This window comes from Arachis ipaensis, chromosome B5, assembly GCF_059453495.1.
Source record: "Arachis ipaensis isolate K30076 ecotype BB chromosome B5, ASM5945349v1, whole genome shotgun sequence".
Lineage (NCBI taxonomy): Eukaryota > Viridiplantae > Streptophyta > Magnoliopsida > Fabales > Fabaceae > Arachis > Arachis ipaensis.
In genome coordinates, this window is record NC_142440.1 from 86763025 (window position 1) to 86783326 (window position 20302).

General features: G+C 38.5%; 1 protein-coding gene across 1 annotated transcript; it reads left to right on the plus strand.

Moving 5' to 3' along the window:
• Positions 1-466: 466 nt before the first annotated feature.
• On the plus strand, positions 467-14735 carry LOC148564862 (uncharacterized). Its single transcript, XM_088487101.1, has 6 exons — positions 467-736; positions 806-1495; positions 2408-2486; positions 2724-3034; positions 13498-13803; positions 14697-14735. The coding sequence occupies exons 1-6, from the start codon at positions 467-469 to the stop codon at positions 14733-14735; spliced, it is 1695 nt and encodes a 564-aa protein (XP_088343227.1).
• The last annotated feature ends 5567 nt before the right edge of the window (positions 14736-20302 follow it).

Genomic DNA, 20302 nt, shown 5'->3' on the forward strand with positions numbered 1-20302 from the left:
TATGCTTGTTTATTTTACCTGACCATCCGTAAACAAAAAAAAATTACTCGTAAAATTGGCATCGCTCTAACAAGGAACAGGCTCATATATTAAATAAATAATAATAATTAGGAAGGATAAGTTAGTAACACTTAGCTTCTTGTATGACCATGGCATACTGGAAGTTTGGTCGTTACAATTTGGTATCAGAGCAGTTCGTTCCCAATAGAGCCTGGGGAGTGAACTGACTATGCTTCATTGCATACTCTGTTGTGTGTCTCATGCTTATAGGATATCTATATGATATGTGTTGCATGATTGTCTCTGTGTTTTCATTCTGGGAGTGTTCACACTTGACTTGAAGTGTTAAGACTGATCACCTTAATAATGATTGTTTGGTGTGAACAGGACCATGATGGGTTCACGGAGACGAGGCGTACGGGAAGGAATTCCTAATGTTAACTACGAGAGGGAACAGGAAACGTTTATGACTACCATGAACGCTGTGGCTGAGGCAGTGCGTGAGGCTGCAGTAGCAGCGGCTAGGGCTGTTGATCATCTTGGAGTGAGAAACGAGAATGAGAATGAGCATGGGGAAGATAGTGGAAATGATGAGAATAACTTGGGGCATTTCGAAAGACCTATGACCCTTGTGACTTTTCTGAAGGTTAAAACGCCTAAGTTTAAAGGTACACTCGTTGCGACTGATGCTGACAACTGGTTTCGAGCTATCGAACGATCACTGCGAGCGCAGCATGTTCTGGAAGGCCAACACGTGGAGTTTGCTACTTATATGCTGGAAGGAGAAGCTGAGCATTGGTGGCAGGGGATACAGCGACTGTTGCAACAAGATGAAGGCGATATTCCTTGGAATACTTTTAAGGATGAATTTTATAAGAAGTATTTTCCGAGGGCAGCTCGTGACGCTAAGGAGATGGAACTTATGCAGCTGAAACAGGGTAACACAACTGTTGCAGAATATGCCCGTAAGTTTGATGACTTGTGCCGTTTCTCCAAGATCTGCCAAGGGAATCCTGCTGACTTTGAAGAATGGAAGTGTTTGAAGTTCGAAGGGGGCCTTCGTGAGGATCTGATGAGTTCAGTAGTTCCATTGGAGATACGAAATTTTGCTGAGCTGGTTAATAAGTGTAAGTTAGTGGAAGAATGTGCTAAGAAGGTAAGTGCCTCTAAAGCAAGTCGTCAAGGATTTCCACCAAGGAACTACAATAATTATAATTGGCAACCACGAAGGACAAACTTCAAGACACCTGGTGTGCCACATCAAAGAAACCCACAGGTTGGTAACATCCCTGCTCGCCCTATGGGAGGAAACGGAGGTAGACCGAGGCAGGATAATGGTAATCGACCTCAACAGGTGCAGGTGAACACTACATGCAAGCGATGTGGGAAGGATCATGGTATTAAGCCGTGTTTGTTTGGAACATTCAATTGTTATAGATGTGGAGGAACTGGACATATTGCTAAGGAATGCCCAAAGATATTCGCTCGGAATCCAGTACGAACCCAGCAACAAGGTCGAGTGTTTGCTATGACTGCTGATGATGCTATGCAATCAGACGCCCTGATCCAAGGTCAGTGTTATGTCAAGAATCGATTTCTAACTGTACTATATGACTCGGGTGCATCGCATTCCTTTATCTCTTTAACTGTTGCTCGTGAGTTGGGACTAGATTTCTCTGAGTTGAACTTTGATCTGATTGTCCATACACCTGCGTCCCAAAATGCTTTGACTAGTTTAGTGTGCCTGCAAGTACCATTCACTATTAGGAACAGAACTTTTATACATGATCTAATCTGTTTGCCTCTATGTGGTTTAAAAGTTATTCCAGGGTTAGATTGGTTATCTAAGTATCATATTTTCCTTGATTGCTATGAAAGAACTGCTGTTATTCCATCTGATAGTTTAGATATTAAACCATTTCTGTCTCATACTTTATATCTGAATTCTGTAAGAGTTGCATTAGATGGGAGTGATTGTGAGGGGTACGTTCTGTTAGCGGCTAGCTCGAGTGACAGTGAACTAAGCTTAGAACAAATTCGAGTGGTGAAGATATTTTCTGATGTTTTCCTGGACGACATACCTGAGTTTCCTCCTCAGCGAGAGATAGAATTCAACGTTGAACTTGTACCTGGAACCGGACCAATTTCCATAGCACCGTACCGGATGTCACCATTGGAACTTGCAGAGTTGAAGAAGCAGTTGGATGAGCTACTTGGAAAGAAATTTATTCGTCTCAGCGCATCACCTTGGGGAGCTCCGGTATTGCTAGTAAAGAAGAAGGATGGTGGAATGAGACTTTGCGTAGATTACCGACAGTTAAATAAAGTCACTATCAAGAACAAGTATCCACTTCCACGAATAGATGATCTAATGGATCAGTTAAAAGGTGCAACTGTGTTTTTGAAGATTGATTTGCGATTGGGCTATCACCAGATTCTAGTGAAAGAGTCAGATATACCAAAGACTGCATTTAGAACTCGATATGGTCACTATGAGTATACGGTTATGTCGTTTGGACTAACTAATGCTCCTGCGATTTTCATGGATTACATGAATCGTATTTTTCGTCCGTACCTTGATCAGTTCGTAGTAGTCTTCATAGACGATATTCTCATCTATTCGAAGACAGAAAGAGAGCATGAAGAGCATCTAAGGACTGTATTGCAGATACTAAGGACTCAGAAGTTATATGCTAAATTATCAAAGTGCGAGTTCTGGACAGAGAAGGTGGCATTTTTGGGACATGTTATATCACAGGGAGGAATTGCAGTGGATCTTTCAAAAATTGAAGTAGTAGTGCAATGGAAACCACCTACGACCGTTACAAAAGTTCGGAGTTTTCTCGAACTTGCTGGATATTACCGGAGGTTCATCAAAGAATTTTCACAGATAGCCTTACCTCTGACTTACCTTACACAAAAGGAAGTTCCGTTCGTTTGGACGGCTGAGTGTGATAGAAGTTTCAAGATGCTTAAGGAGAAGTTAACAACTGCACCTGTATTAGTACTACCCGACCCGCAGAAACCTTTTGAAGTATACTGTGACGCTTCTCATAAAGGACTTGGATGTGTGCTGATGCAAGAAAAAAATGTGGTGGCTTATGCTTCCCGGCAGCTGAGACCTCATGAACGAAATTATCCGACGCATGACTTGGAGTTGGCTGCAGTAGTGTTTGCTCTGAAGATCTGGAGACACTATTTGTATGGCGCTCAGCTAGAAGTTTTCTCTTACCACAAAAGTTTAAAGTACATCTTTGACCAGAAGGATCTTAATATGCGACAGTGAAGGTGGATGGAGTTCCTGAAGGACTATGATTTTAAGTTAAGTTATCACCCAGGAAAAGCGAACGTGGTGGCAGACGCTTTGAGCAGGAAGAATTTGAATATCTCTTGGATGATGATAAAGGAAGAAAAGTTACTCGTGGAATTTGAGGACCTTAAGTTGGCTATGACTGAGACGTCAAGTGGAGTCCGTTTAGCCCAATTGCATATAACACCAGATTTTAAGATTAGGATTCAGCAAGCACAAGCACAGGATTCAGAAATGATGACGATGCTGAGACGGATGAAAGTAGAGGAGCCAGAAGCTGTAATACTAGATCGTAGCAGCCTCTGGAGATACAAGAACAGAATTTGTGTGCCTAGCTCTGGAGATTTGCGGCAAAGGATTCTTGCAGAAGCTCATCAAAGTAGATCTTATATGCATCCTGGAGTAACAAAGATGTATCAGGATTTGAAACAAATGTTCTGGTGGCCGGGCTTGAAGAAAGAGGTAGCTGATTATGTCTCAAAATATTTAACCTGCCAGAAGGTGAAGGTGGAACACCAGAAACCGTCAGGAACCCTGCAACCCTTAGAAATACCACAATGGAAATGGGAGCATATCACTATGGATTTTGTCACGGGATTGCCAAGGACCTCAACAGGACACGATGCCATTTGGGTAATTGTGGACAGGTTGACAAAATCAGTGCACTTCCTTCCGATTCGAGTTGACTATACATTAGAAAGGCTGGCACAAATATATATTCAAGAAATCGTACGATTGCACGGAATACCTTCGTCAATTGTTTCAGATCGAGATCCGAGGTTTACTTCCAGATTCTGGGGAGCTTTCCAAAAAGCATTGGGAACAGAATTGCATATGAGTACAGCATACCATCCTCAGACAGACGGACAATCAGAGCGGACAATCCAGACATTGGAAGACATGCTAAGATCTTGTGTGATGGATAACCAAGGCAGTTGGGATAGGTATTTGCCATTGGTCGAGTTCGTCTACAACAACAGTTACCAACAAAGTATTGGGATGGCACCATATGAAGCTCTCTACGGAAGGAGATGTCAGACACCATTGTGTTGGAATGACGACGGAGAAGCTAGTGTCTTAGGTCCAGACTTAGTACAAGAAACTACTGAGAAGATAAAGGGGATCCACCAGAAGATCCAGACAGCACAGAGCCGTCAAAAGAGCTATGCCGATAATAGACGTAGACCCTTAGAGTTTAGTGAGGGAGACCATGTCTTTCTTAAAGTAACCCCGACTACTGGAATAGGTAGAGCCCTTAAGACTAAAAAGCTTAACCCTCGATACATAGGACCTTTCCAAATACTTAAAAGAGTCGGTCTAGTAGCTTATCAAGTAGCCCTTCCTCCATATTTGTCAAACCTTCATGATGTTTTTCATGTCTCGCAACTTAAGAAATATATTCCCAACGAGAGTCATATTTTACAACCAGAGACAGTACAGTTACGAAACGATTTGACATATCAAGCATCACCAGTTCGGATCGTAGAAAGAAGTGATAAGCAGCTAAGAGGCAAAATCGTTCGCTTGGTCAAAGTAGCTTGGGGACAAAGAGGAGAAGAAGAACACACTTGGGAATTGGAAGATAAGATGAAAGTTGATTACCCGCATCTATTCTCAGGTAACTGAAATTTTGAGGGCAAAATTTTCTTTTAGGAGGGTAGAATGTAACAACCCCGGTTTTCGAGTACGCGAGATCTTTTCTGAAAGTACGAATTTCTCCGGAAGATCAGTAAGGGGAAAACCTTTGATATATCATCAAGTATCTCAATCCTCATTGTCATTATGTCATCTTTAAGTTAGAACCTTTTCCGAGACAAGCTCGATAACGTAATCACGAAGAACCTAGTTTTTTAACCGTATCGGTTAGGAGTTTTGATTTGGTTTTTCGTAAATAATCTCAGTTTGACAAACCGGACTCGATTTATGAGAGGAGAGAGATAACAGGATGATATTATCATTATATGAGTATTAGAAGCCTCTTGAATGATATTATAAGGTTACCTTATCAGTTTTAGTTAAAACCAGAAAACCGGTTTAACCGGGTTCACAATTTACTGGTGCAGCTTAGCACCAGCACTCTCTGATGACTTTAGCAATGCTAAGGCCTCATTATTCATGTTTCATTCTCATAATAAATATGTTACTAGTGTCATTTATGCTAGTAGCTCAGAAAATAATTTTTAGAGATGTTTTTGCAAGTGTTCCGATACATCTAGTTTTAGTAGTTATACACCTGAGATATTTTAATATTATTTTAATCCACCTCCAAGCCAACCAATCACAACTCACCCTATACCCCCAAAACCCCCAAGGCTGGCTCATTTTCACTTTGTGGCCGAAAATAGGTAGAGAGAAAAAGAGAGAAAAGTTCTTAGTTCCAAATCTTCAAAGCTTGATTTCTGCTGAACTAAAACTCAAATCAAAATTCCAATCCGACCAAAATGATCCTCTCTTCTTTCTCTACATGATCATATGACTTATCAAGGATGGGATCAAGGTGAGTTGGCTGTACCATCTCTCTTTTGATTCAGTTTCAAGGAAACATGCTTAAATATGTGTTTTCTTGATGTGATTTAGGAGGAAAAAGTGTTTAAGGACCACCTGAAAGTTTGATTGAATTAGGAGCAGCAAGACCAGGTAGGGTGTCACGAAATTAATCTTTATTATTTGTGTTTGAGTTGTGTGAATGTTGTATTATTTGGCTGTGCTAAAAATTGGTTGCATATATGATTGATTCTTGGTGAAAATTTGGTGAAATTTTGATGAAATTTGATGAAATTCAAGCTTAAAAGTTCACATTCTTGGGCAGCTGGAAAAATGAAACCCTAAGCTTAAATTGAGGTTCAATTTATGTTGAAATCATGTAGAAAAGATGGGGTTTTAGTGGCTGCAATTTTATTTTGAATTATGGTGAAAATCGGTTGCTGAAAAGACTGAAAAACGGGTAAAAACAGAGAAAGAATCTGAAGAACATGAAGAACACTTTGAGTGTGATAAAGAACAATGAAGAACAGGCCCTGGGAGTGTCGTGTAAATATTAGCTACGTAGGATGACGAGGATGTAAACTGACTTGATCTTGTGTAAACGCTACATGTTTTGTTATAGTGTACATGATGTATATTATCAGCTGTATTTCTATGTTTCTTTATGCCGCTTTTCTATTACTCCCAATGTATGCTTGTTTATTTTACCTGACCATCCGCAAACAAAAAAAAATTAATCGTAAAATTGGCATCGCTCTAACAAGGAACAGGCTCATATATTAAATAAATAATAATAATTAGGAAGGATAAGTTAATAACACTTAGCTTCTTGTATGACCATGGCATACTGGAAGTTGGGTCGTTACAACAATGATGAACTTGAAGAAATTGTGAACGATATGTGTGTTATAGGATCTGACTGGGAAAGGTATTCGGATAGGAGATCCCGGTTCATCAGGAGAGGAGACCTCATCCCGGAAGCCAAGGGATGGTTTGAGCTCGTGAGGAGATCTATCCTCCCAGCCGCGAACAATTCTGAGGTTAACACTACTCGAGCTACTATGGTACATTGCTTAATAAAGGGTGGAGGCATCAATGTACACGAAATTATAGCTGAGGGGATTCAAGAGTCAGCCGAGAAGAATGATCTGGGTGCTAGACTTTGGTACCCCAGCACCATCCTTAGACTGTGTACAAAAGCCAAGGTAGTCGTCGAGGACAGCAATCCAAATTGGGTAAACCCTGGGAGGTTAGTCACGCTCCAGCGTATAACTTATGTGACACCTGCCCAACAGCAAAGAAGGCCCCAAATAGGGAAAAGAACATCACAGGAAGGACCTCATCAAGAAGAACCTCATCAAGAAGAATACCAGCAGGAAGAGTACTTTGATCCAACTAACATAAACCTAAATCACATTCAAGGAGCCATTTAGGATCTAGCAAGGAGATACATGGAGGGACAAGAACAACAACTACACATTCAATTCCAAAGGATGGATCGTCAAGAAGAACTCCTTTCTAATTGGATGAATCAACAAGGGGAGTGGCAGAAACAGCAAATGGAACACTACTCCCAGCTCACTCAAGCCATCAATCAAGTGACTAAAAGGCAAGAGTGTCAAGACAAACGCCTTCAAGAACTCAACCAACGTCAGCTAGCTCAGACGAAGGCATTCAATGAGTTCAGCGTACTTAATGAAGGACAACAACTACATAGGGAAGAGTTCAACATAAACACTCAAGCCAAGTTGAACTATATATCTGGGCATATGCATAATTTGCACTCTGCAATCCCTAGGTATGATACAGTCCAAAAAGATCTAACAGAACAAGAGGAAAGGAAGGTGAAAGAGCAAAAGGAAACATTGAAAAAGAAGATGGAAGATGCTGGCTTCTGGAATAAGTTGATTGAAAAAAGCAAGGGAAGTGGGGGTTCAAGCACTCAAGAAAGACACGAAGAGGACAAACAAGAGGGAGAGCATGGACACCCCGTGAGTAAAAGGTGGTGGAGTTCCCTCTTTGTTTCATCTTTTTCAAGTTTTAAATAAGGAAAATCATGTATGAAATAGAACATGTTTCCATGGTAGTTTAGGATTTTCAATTCTGTCTTTAGTATTTTCATTGCCTAGGTTTGTGCTTGCTAGTCTAATGTCACTACTGCATTCTCACCTTGCTTGTAACAACCCCGGTTTTCAAGAACACGAAATCTTTTCTGAAAGTACGGATTTCTCCGGAAGATCAGTAAGGGGAAAACCTTTGATATATCATCAAGTATCTCAATCTTCATTGTCATTATGTCATCTTTAAGTTAGAACCTTCTCCGAGACAAGCTCGATAACGCGGTCACGAAGAACCTGGTTTTTGAACCGTATCGGTTAGAAGTTTTGATTTGGTTTTTTGTAAATAGTCTCAGTTTGATGAACTGGACTCGATTTATAAGAGAAGAGAGATAATAGGATGATATTATCATTATATTAGTATTAGAAGCTTTTTGAATAATATTATAAGGTTACCTGGTCAGTTTTAGTTAAAAACAGAAAATCGGTTTAACCGGGTTTACGGTTTACTGGTGCAGCTTAGCACCAACACTCTCTGATGAATTTAGCAATGCTAAGGCCTCATTATACATGTACTATTCTCATAATAAATATGTTACTAGTGTCATTTATGCTAGTAGCTCAGAAAATAATTTTTAGAGATGTTTTTACGAGTGTTCCGATACACCTAGTTTTAGTAGTTGTACACCAGAGATATTTTAATATTATTTTAATCCACCTCCAAGCCAACCAATCACAACTCACCTTACACCTCCAAGACCTCCAAGGCTGTCTCATTTCATCATTTTGGCCGAAAATAACAAGAGAGAAAAGAGAGAAACTTTCATGAACTCTTAATCTTCAAAGCTTGATTTCTTCTGAACTAAAACTCAAATCAAAACTCCGATTTCACCAAAATGATCCTCTCTTCTTCCTCTACATAACCATGTAACTTATCAAGGATGGAAATAAGGTGAGATGGCTGTTCCTTTCCCATTTCAATTCGGTTTTCAAGGAAAACCATGCAAAACATGTGTTTTCTTGATGTTCTTCCTTAGGAATCATGCTTAACTTGACTTGAGGGCCAAGAAATGTGAATTTCCAGCAAGTCTAAGGTGAGATATCTCTTCCTAACATACAGAGTGAGATTTGGTCAGTTGAGAGTTTTTGGATTTAAAGTTGTTCTTGATGTGATTTAGGAGGAAAAAATGCTTAAGGACCACCTGAAAGTTTAACCGAATTAGGAGCAGCAAAACCAGGTAGGGTGTCACGAAATTAATCTTGATTATTTGTGTTTGAGTTGTGTGAATGTTGTATAAATTGGCTGTGCTAAAAATTGGTTGCTTATATGATTGATTCTTGGTGAAAATTTGGTGAAATTTTGATGAAATTTGATGAAATTCAAGCTTTAAAGTTCATGTTCTTGGGCAGCTGGAAAAATGAAATCCTAAGCTTAAATTGAGGTTCAATTTGTGTTGAAATCATGTAGAAAAGATGGGGTTTTAGTGGCTGCTAATTTATTATGAATTATAGTAAAAATCGGTTGCTGAAAAGACTGAAAAACGGGTAAAAACAGAGAAAGAATTTGAAGAATTTATGAAGAACATGAAGAACACTTTGAGTATGATGAAAAACAATGAAGAACACCTTTTTGATTCATAAAAGGGCAAGGAAGTAATTAATTTGGTGTTTGGGGGGTTATTTGGTAATTTCTGAAAGTTAGGGTGGTAAAAGTAGAAATATTAAAAGTTACGGGTGGTAAAAAGTGAATTTTAAAGGTTAAAAGTAAAAGTTAAGTTAATTTTCGAAAATTTAATGATAAAATAATAAAAAAATAATAAAATATTAAATAATAATATTTAATTAAAAATAATATTTTAATAAAAATAATAAAATAATGCAGAAAAGGCAGTTTTCTACAAAAGCTTTAGAAAGACAACTTTAAGCGCAGAATCTCATAATTACCTTCATAAAATACTTAGGGAGTGGTAAAAACATATTAGTGAGGCAAAGATAAATAAAAGATAAAAAGTTGAAGAAAAGATAAAAATCGAAGAAAAAGTCTGTAAAGTTTTAATGATAGAAAAACAGACAGAGACTAGTGAACGAACTAGGGCAACATAGTTAGTCCTGGAATTGCGAATAGGGTTAGGTATTATATGAAAAGTTAAACTGTTTCAGTATAGACTTAATGAACCTATACTTGGGACAGACTAACTATTCATACCGAAATTTACATAAGCTTAAAATACATACGTTAAACAGAGAAATCAGAGCAGAGTAAAGAAACACAGAGAACAGAGTAACCAGAGCAGAATAAAGGGATACAGAGAAAAGAGAAACCAGAATAGAGTAAAGAGATACAAAGAGAAAAGAGTAATATGATAAAGAGAAATGGTTTGAGCCAAGATATTGTAAAAGTGAAAGATGTAAAGTTTGTATAGTATGATTGAACAGAGAAAGAAAGAAGTACTGCATAAGAATGTGAAAGTTATGATGAATAATGAGAATGATAATGAATGATGATAATGAGAATGATTATGTGATGATCTACTGCGTGAAGGCAGTCAGATAGATGGTGGTACGACAACTGAGAACGCTTTCCTACGGTACAGATCCATATTTTATTTCTGTAAGGCAGAGGGGTTATTTCCTGCTACAGAAGTACCGTGACCACCTATTCCATTTCTCTAGTGGCAGAGGGGTTATTTCCTGTATACAGAAGGTGTGTCGGCGTACATCCCTGCAGTGGCAGATGTGTTATTTCCTGCGTGCAGTGGACCCTGTGGTGGCAGAGGGGTTATTTCCTGTACACAGGGGTATAGCCAATAGGAAAGCCTTATCCAGACAGAGGTTGCTGGATAATGTCGGGAGCGGGTTAGTAACCGACAGATGAGCTCATTACCTGCACTAGGGCTAGACATGCATCATACTTGGTTGCGCATTTCCTTTGTTATGTTTGTGGTATGAATGTATGCTTTCCTTATTTGTATTCCATTCTCTGCGCTTGTGATATTTTCTTGTATTCTTCTGTTTGTGTTCTGCTATCTGTTTTCTCTATCTTCTCTACTTATCTGTGTTTTCTAATTACTGCTTCCTTGTATTCTTCTAATAGTCTGCTAAACAACATAGAATTAATGAACGTAACTAATAACCCCGACCCTACTAAGAACTCCCCAGTTCTTACCCCTTCTCTCTCCCTTCCCCCTTTAGATGGAAGTAAGAGTACCTTACCATAGTTCGCTGATGACCATTCGCAAGAAGAGGATTCTGCTCTAGATAGTCTTCTGAGTCTAGGGTGAATATCATTCTCTGATTATATGTAAATATTGTGAGACCAGCCAACGTCTGAACCCTTTCGTATGCGCACTTTAACCAAAATCCTGTGTACGAGATTCCTATTTTGTGGATACTTCATGAGGTACCAGAGAGACGTCCTGTGGAAAAGTCTGATCATGCAGAGGAGTAGCAGATGATGTTCTATCTTTTGATGACGTTCCACCTGACTTGAGTTGTTAAGACTTAGAACGTACTTTCCCTCGCTTTAGTAGTTTAGAGGGACTAAGTGAGTATAGAGTCTAGGCTAGCCTAGGTGCCAGCTTAGGGACCTCTTGAACAGGTCAGGACCTGGGATGTTGTATGTATGTATGTATATGTATATAGTTATTATCTAGCTATACCTAGAGGTGTTCTAACTAAAGGTCTATACTCTAATAAAGGCTGGATAAATGAATGTTGCTAGCTACTTGTGATGTATTTATGTGTGGTTGCTCATAACTGTTTTATCTGTTATCAGATGTGAGTTGATTATGAATGAATCCGTCTATTAATCAAAATGTTTTCAAAAAAAAAGTACCTCGCTAACTAACTACGCTTTTAACAACGAATCAGGCTCATATAATAAATAATAGATAATATATAGTATGACAAATTGGTAGCACTCAGTTTCTGGTATGCCCTAGGCGTACTGAAAATTGGGTCGTTACAATTTGGTATCAGAGCAGTTCATTCCCAGTAGAGCCTGGGGAGTGGACTGACTATGCTTCATTGCATACTCTGCTTGTGTGTCTCACGCCATTAGGGTATCTTTAAGATACATTTGGCATGAATGTCTATGAGTGCTCATTTTGGGAATGTTCGTGCCTTACTTAAAATATTAAGACTGATCACCTTAATATTGATTGTTTGGTGTGGATAGGACCTTAATGACTGCGAATAGACATAGTTTAATTGAGTTTCGAATGATGAATCGATGCGAGGCACAGCTATCCTCATAGCTATTATGATCTCCATGGTTATGGTTATGTTATATTTGGATGCTGTAAGGAACGAACGCTTATTTTACTTGTGAGGAATCTGGACACACAGCTAGGATGTACCCAAGAAAGTTTTTTCGGAATCTAGTGCGAACCTAGCAACAAGGTCGAGTGTTTGCCATGACTGCTGATGATGCTATGCAATCAGACGCCCTGATCCAAGGTCAGTGTATTGTCAAAGATCGATTTCTAACTGTACTGTATGACTCGAGTGCATCGCATTCCTTTGTTTCTTTAACTGTTGCTCGTGAGTTGGGACTAGATTTCTCTGAGTTGAACTTTGATCTAATTGTCCATACACCTGCATCCCAAAATGCTTTGACTAGTTTAGTGTGCCTGCAAGTACCATTCACTATTAGGAATAGAACTTTTATACATGATCTAATCTGTTTGCCTCTATGTGGTTTAGAAGTTATTCTAGGGTTAGATTGGTTATCTAAGTATCATGTTTTCCTTGATTGCTATGAAAGAACTGCTGTTATTCCGTCTGATAGTTTAGATATTAAACCATTTCTGTCTCATACTTTATATCAGAATTCTGTAAGAGTTGCATTCGACGGGAATGATTGTGAGGTGTACGTTCTGTTAGCGGCTAGCTCGAATGATAGTGAACTAAGCTTAGAACGAATCCAAGTGGTGAAGGAATTTCCTGATATTTTTCCGGACGACATACCTGAGTTTCCTCTTTAGCGAGAGATAGAATTTAGCATTGAACTTGTACCTGGAACCGGACCGATTTCCATAGCACCGTACCGGATGTCACTACTGGAACTTGCAGAGTTGAAGAAGCAGTTGGATGAGCTACTTGGAAAAAAAGATTTATTCGTCCCAGCGTATCACCTTGGGAGCTCCGGTGTTGCTAGTAAAGAAGAAGGATGGTGGAATGTGACTTTGTGTAGATTACCGATAGTTAAATAAAGTCACTATCAAGAACAAGTACCCACTTCCACGAATAGATGATTTGATGGATCATTTAAAAGGTGCAACTGTGTTTTCGAAGATTGATTTGCGATCGGGCTATCACTAGATTCGAGTGAAAGAGTCAAATATACCGAAGACTGCATTTAGAACTCGATATGGTCACTATGAGTATACGGTTATGTCGTTTGGACTAACTAATGCTCCTGCGATTTTCATGGATTACATGAATCGTATTTTTCGTCCGTACCTTGATCAGTTCATAGTAGTCTTCATAGACGATATTCTCATCTATTCGAAGACAAAAAGAGAGCATGAAGAGCATCTAAGGACTGTATTGCAGATACTAAGGACTCGGAAGTTATATGCTAAACTATCAAAGTGCGAGTTCTGGACAGAGAAGGTGGCATTTTTGGGACATGTTATATCACAGGGAGGAATTGCAGTGGATCCTTCAAAAATTGAAGCAGTAGTGCAATGGGAACCACCTACGATCGTTACAGAAGTTCGGAGTTTTCTCGGACTTGCTGGATATTACCGGAGGTTTATTAAAGGGTTTTCACAGATAGCCTTACCTCTGACTTACCTTACACGAAAGGAAGTTCTGTTCGTTTGGACGGCTGAGTGTGATAGAAGTTTCAAGATGCTTAAGGAGAAGTTAACAACTGCACCTGTATTAGTACTACCCGACTCGCAGAAACCTTTTGAAGTATACTGTGACGCCTCTCATAAAGGACTTGTATGTGTGCTGATCCAAGACAAAAATGTGGTGGCTTATGCTTCCCGGCAGCTGAGACCTCATGAACGAAATTATCCGACGCATGACTTGGAGTTGGCTGCAGTAGTGTTTGCTCTGAAGATCTGGAGACACTATTTGTATGGTGCTCAACTAGAAGTTTTCTCTGACCACAAAAGTTTAAAGTATATCTTTGACCAGAAGGATCTTAATATGCGACAGCGAAGGTGGATGGAGTTCCTGAAGGACTATGATTTTAAGTTAAGTTATCACTTAGGAAAAGCGAACGTGGTGGCAGACGCTTTGAGCAGGAAGAATTTGAATATCTCTTGGATGATGATAAAGGAAGAAAAGTTACTCGCGGAATTTGAGGATCTTAAGTTGGCTATGACTGAGACGTCAAGTGGAGTCCGTTTGGCCCAATTGCATATACGACCAGATTTTAAGATTAGGATTCAGCAAGCACAAGCATAGGATTCAGAAATGATGACGATGCTGAGACGGATGAAAGTAGAGGAACCAGAAGCTGTAAGACTAGATCGTAGCAGCCTCTGGAGATATAAGAACAGAATTTATGTGCCTAGCTCTGGAGATTTGCGGCAAAGGATTCTTGCAGAAGCTCATCAAAGTATATTTTCTATGCATCCTGGAGTAACAAAGATGTATCAAGGATTTGAAACAAATGTTCTGGTAGCCGGGTTGAAGAAAGAGGTAGCTGATTATGTCTCAAAATGTTTAACCTGCCAGAAGGTGAAGGTGGAACACCAGAAACCGTCAGGAACCCTGCAACCCTTGGAAATACCATCATGGAAATAGGAGCAGATCACTATGGATTTTGTCACGGGATTGCCAAGGACCTCAATAGGACACGATGCTATTTGGGTGATTGTGGATAGGTTAATAGAATCAACACATTTTCTTCCGATTCGAGTTGACTATACTTTAGAAAGGCTAGCACGACTATATATTCAAGAAATCGTACAATTGCACGGGATACCTTCGTCAATTGTTTCAGATCGAGATCCGAGGTTTACTTCCAGATTCTGGGGAGCATTCCAGAAAGCTTTAGGAACAGAATTGCATAAGAATACAGCATACCATCCTCAGATAGACGGACAATCAGAACGAACAATCCAGACATTGGAAGACATGTTAAGATCTTGTGTGATGGATAACCAGGGCAGTTGGGATAGGTATTTGCCATAGGTCGAGTTCGTCTACAACAACAGTTACTAACAAAGTATCGGGATGGCACCATATGAAGCTCTCTATGGAAGGAGATGTCAGACTCCATTGTGTTGGAATGATGACGGAGAAGCTAGTGTCTTAGGTCCAGACTTAGTGCAAGAAACTACTGAGAAGATAAAGGGGATTCGCCAGAAGATCCAGACCGCACAGAGCCGTCAAAAGAGCTATGCCGATAATAGACGTAGACCCTTAGAGTTTAGTGAGGGAGATCATGCCTTTCTAGAAGTAACTTCGATTACTGGAATAGGTAGAGCCCTTAAGATGAAGAAGCTTAACCCACGATACATAGAACCTTTCCAAATACTTAAAAGAGTCGGTCTAGTAGCTTATCAAATAGCCCTTCCTCCTTATTTATCAAACCTTCATGATGTTTTTTTTTATGTGTCGCAACTTAAGAAATATGTTTCCGATGATAGTCACATTTCATAACTAGAAACAGTACAGTTATAAAATGATTTGACATATCAAGCATCACCAGTTCAGATCGTAGAAAGAAGTGATAAGCAGCTAAGAGGCAAGACTGTTCGCTTAGTCAAAGTAGCATGGGAACCAAGAGGAGAAGAAGAGCACACTTGGGAATTGGAAGATAAGATGACAGCTGATTACTCGCATCTATTCGCAGGTAACTAAAATTTTGAGGGCAAAATTTTCTTTTAGGAGGGTAGAATGTAACAACCCCGGTTTTCGAGAACACGAAATCTTTTCTGAAAGTACGGATTTCTCCGGAAGATCAGTAAGGGGAAAACCTTTGATATATCATCAAGTATCTCAATCCTCATTGTCATTATGTCATCTTTAAGTTAGAACCTTTTCCGAGACAAGCTCGATAACGCGGTCACAAAGAACCTGGTTTTTGAACCGTATCGGTTAGAAGTTTTGATTTGGTTTTTTGTAAATAGTCTCAGTTTGATGAACCGGACTCGATTTATGAGAGAAGAGAGATAATAGGATGATATTATCATTATATTAGTATTAGAAGCTTCTTGAATAATATTATAAGGTTACCTGGTCAGTTTTAGTTAAAAACAGAAAATCGGTTTAACCGGGTTTACGGTTTACTGGTGCAGCTTAGCACCAACACTCTCTGATGAATTTAGCAATTCTAAGGCCTCATTATACATGTACTATTCTCATAATAAATATGTTACTAGTGTCATTTATGCTAGTAGCTCAGAAAATAATTTTTAGAGATGTTTTTACGAGTGTTCCGATACACCTAGTTTTAGTAGTTGTACACCAGAGATATTTTAATATTATTTTAATCCACCTCCAAGCCAACCAATCACAACTCACCTTACACCCCCAAGACCTCCAAGGCTGTCTCATTTCATCATTTTGGCCGAAAATAACAAGAGAGAAAAGAGAGAAACTTTCATGAACACTTAATCTTCAAAGCTTGATTTCTTCTGAACTAAAACTCAAATCAAAACTCCGATTTCACCAAAATGATCCTCTCTTCTTCCTCTACATAACCATGTAACATATCAAGGATGGAAATAAGGTGAGATGGCTGTCTCCCTCCCATTTCAATTCGGTTTTCAAGGAAAACCATGCAAAACATGTGTTTTCTTGATGTTCTTCCTTAGGAATCATGCTTAACTTGACTTGAGGGCCAAGAAACGTGAATTTCCAGCAAGTCTAAGGTGAGATATCTCTTCCTAACATACTGAGTGAGATTTGGTCAGTTGAGAGTTTTTGGATTTAAAGTTGTTCTTGATGTGATTTAGGAGGAAAAAGTGCTTAAGGGCCACCTGAAAGTTTAACCGAATTAGGAGCAGCAAAACCAGGTAGGGATTGACGAATTTAATCTTGATTGATTGTGTTTGAGTTGTGTGATTATGATATGGTTTGGCTGTGCTTGAAATTGATTGTTTGTATGAGTAATTCTTGTTGAAAATTTGGTGAAAATTTGATGAAATTTGATGAAATTCAAGCTATGAATGTGTGTTCTTGTGGCTGCTGGAAAACGAAACCCTATTGCTTAAATTGAGGTTCAATTTGTGTTAAAATCATGTAGAAAAGATGGGGTTTTAGTGGCTGGAAATTTATTTTGAATTATGGTAAAAATCGGTTGCTGAAAAGACTGAAAAACGGGTAAAAACAAAGAAAGAATCTGAAGAATTTACGAAGAACACGAAGAACACTTTGAGTGTGGTGAAGAACAATGAAGAACACCTTTTTGATCCATAAAAGGGCAAGGAAGTAAATATTTTGGTGTTTGGGGGGTTATTTTGTAATTTCTAAAAGTTAGGGTGGTAAAAGTAGAAATATTAAAAGTTACGGGTGGTAAAAAGTGAATTTTAAAGGTTAAAGGTTAAAGTAAAGTTAATTTTCGAAAATTTAATAATAAAATAATAAATAATAATAAAATATTAAATAATAATATTTAATTAAAAATAATATTTTAATAAAAATAATAAAATAATGCAGAAAAGGCAGTTTTCTATAAAAGCTTTAGAAAGACAACTTTAAGCGCAGAATCTCATAATTACCTTCATAAAACACTTAGGGAGTGGTAAGAACATATTAGTGAGGCAAAGATAAAAGAAAGATAAAAAGTTGAAGAAAAGATAAAAACTAAAGAAAAGTCTGTAAAGTTTTAATAACAGAAAAATAAACAGAAATTAGTGAACGAACTAGGGCAACATAATTAGTCCTTGAGTTGCGACTAGGGTTAGGTATAATATGAAAAGTTAAACCGTTTCAGTATAGCTTAATGAACCTATACTTGGGACAGGCGAACTATTCATACCGAAATTTACATAAACTTTAAATACATACGTTAAGCAGAGAAATTAGAGCAGAGTAGAGAAACACAGAAAACAGAGTAACCAGAGTAAAGTAAAGAGATAAAGAGAAAAAGAGTAATATAGATACAGATGAAAAGAGTAATCAGAAAAGAGAAAAGAGATACAGAGAACAGAGTAATTAAAACAGAGTAAAGAGATACAGAGAAAAGAGAAACCAGAACAGAGTAAAGAGATATAAAGAGAAGAGTAATATAATAAAGAGATATTTATATATATTAGTTGCTTGATGCAACCCAGAGCTATACTTATATATATATATATTAGTTGCTTGATGCAACCCAGAGCTATATTTATATATATATTAGTTGCTTGATGCAACCCAGAGCTATATTTAATATATATTAGTTGCTTAATGCAACCCAGAGCTTCTGTAGGGAAACTAAGTTACCTACAGCTATTTTTCGCTTCCCCAGAGCAGAGCAGAGTATATATATATTTTCCTACAGTAAGCAGAGGCTGTTTCAAATGAGCGGCTATTATTATATGCGCATTTATTTAGGAACGGAAAATCGTATTCGGGAAATCGGGATTACTCGTGACCGGATAAATGTCGGGATTGCGGGCAGCCAACCGACACGAGCTCATGGCCTGCGCTAGGGCTAGACATGCATCATTCTTTTCTGCGCATCATTCTCTGTTACATTCCTTTCTGTGTGTGATCTACTTCTTTATGTTTGTCTGCTCGTATGCTATTTCTGTGTTTTATTTTCTTGTATTCTTTTGTTTGTGTTCTGCTTTTTGTTATCTCTACTTTCTCTTTCTATCTTTATCTTCTGTTTACTGCTTCGCTATATTATGTTACTCGTCTACTAATCGACCCCAAATAAATGAACGTAACTAATAACCCCGACCCTACTAAGAACTCCCCAGTTCTTACCCTTTCTCTCACCCTTTCCCCTTTAGATGGAAGTAAGAGTACCTTACCATAGTTCGCTGATGACCGTTCGCAAGAAGAGGATTCTGCTCTAGATAGTCTTCTTAGTCTAGGGTGAATATCGTTCTCTGATTATATGTATATACTGTGAGACCAGCCAACGTCTGCACCCCGTTCGTATGCGTACTTTAACCTAAATCCTGTGTACGAGATTCCTATTGTGTGGCTACTTCATGAGGTACCAGAGAGACGTCCTGTGGAAAAGTCTAATCGTGCAGAGGAGTAGTAGATGATGTTCTATCTTTTGATGATGTTCCACTTGACTTGAGTTTTGAAGACCTAGAACGTACTTTTCCTCGCTTTAGTAGTTTAGAGGGACTAGGTGAGTATAGAGTCTAGGCTAGCCTAGGTGCCAGCTTAGGGACCTCTTGAACAGGTCAGGACCTGGGATGTTGTATGTATATATATGTATATAGATATTATTTAGCTATATCTAGGGGTGTTCTAACTAACAGTCTATATGCTAATAAAGGCTGAATCACCGAATGTTGTCAACTACTTGTGACATATTTTTGTGTGGTTGTTTATAACTGTTTTATCTGTTATTACTTGTGAATTGATTATAAATGATTCTGTCTATTAATCCAAAGGTTTTCAAAAAAAAAATACACCATGCAAATTAACTACGCGTTTAACAACGAATCAGACTCATATGATAAATAATAGATAATAATTAGGAAGACAAATTGGTAGCGCTCAGTTTCCGGTATGATCTAGACATATTGAAAATTGGGTCGTTACATATTATATAAAAAGTTAAACTGTTTCAGTATAGACTTAATGAACCTATACTTGGGACAGACTAACTATTCATACCGAAATTTACATAAGCTTTAAATACATACGTTAAACAAAGAAATCAGAGCAGAGTAAAGAAACACAGAGAACAGAGTAACCAGAGCAGAATAAAGGAATACAGAGAAAAGAGAAACCAGAATAGAGTAAAGAGATACAAAGAGAAAAGAGTAATATGATAAAGAGAAATGGTTTGAGCCAAGATATTGTAAAAGTGAAAGATGTAAAGTTTGTATAGTATGATTGAACAGAGAAAGAAAGAAGTACTGTATAAGAATGTGAAAGTTATGATGAATAATGAGAATGATAATGAATGACGATAATGAGAATGATTATGTGATGATCTGGTGCGTGAAGGCAGTCAGATAGATGGTGGTACGACAACTGAGAACGCTTTCCTACGGTACAGATCCATATTTTATTTCTGTAAGGCAGAGGGGTTATTTCCTGCTACAGAAGTACCGTGACCACCTGTTCCATTTCTGTAGTAGTAGAGAGGTTATTTCCTGTATACAGAAGGTGTGTCGGCGTACATCCCTGCAGTGGCAGATGTGTTATTTCCTGCGTGCAGTGGACCCTGTGGTGGCAGAGGGGTTATTTCCTATACACAGGGGTATAGCCAATAGGAAAGCCTTATCCAGACAGAGGTTGCTGGATAACGTCGGGAGCGGGTTAGTAACCGACAAATGAGCTCATTTCCTGCACTAGGGCTAGA

Bases quoted from the DNA above. Each gene is read 5' to 3' on its own strand.
- LOC148564862 (XM_088487101.1), top strand. From the start codon at position 467: ATGACTACCATGAACGCTGTGGCTGAGGCAGTGCGTGAGGCTGCAGTA. The intron at 737-805 runs GTTCTGGAAGGC...CATTGGTGGCAG, and splicing joins GATCACTGCGAGCGCAGCAT to GGGATACAGCGACTGTTGCA. The intron at 3,035-13,497 runs GTATACTGTGAC...GTTATATCACAG, and splicing joins ACCCGCAGAAACCTTTTGAA to GGAGGAATTGCAGTGGATCC.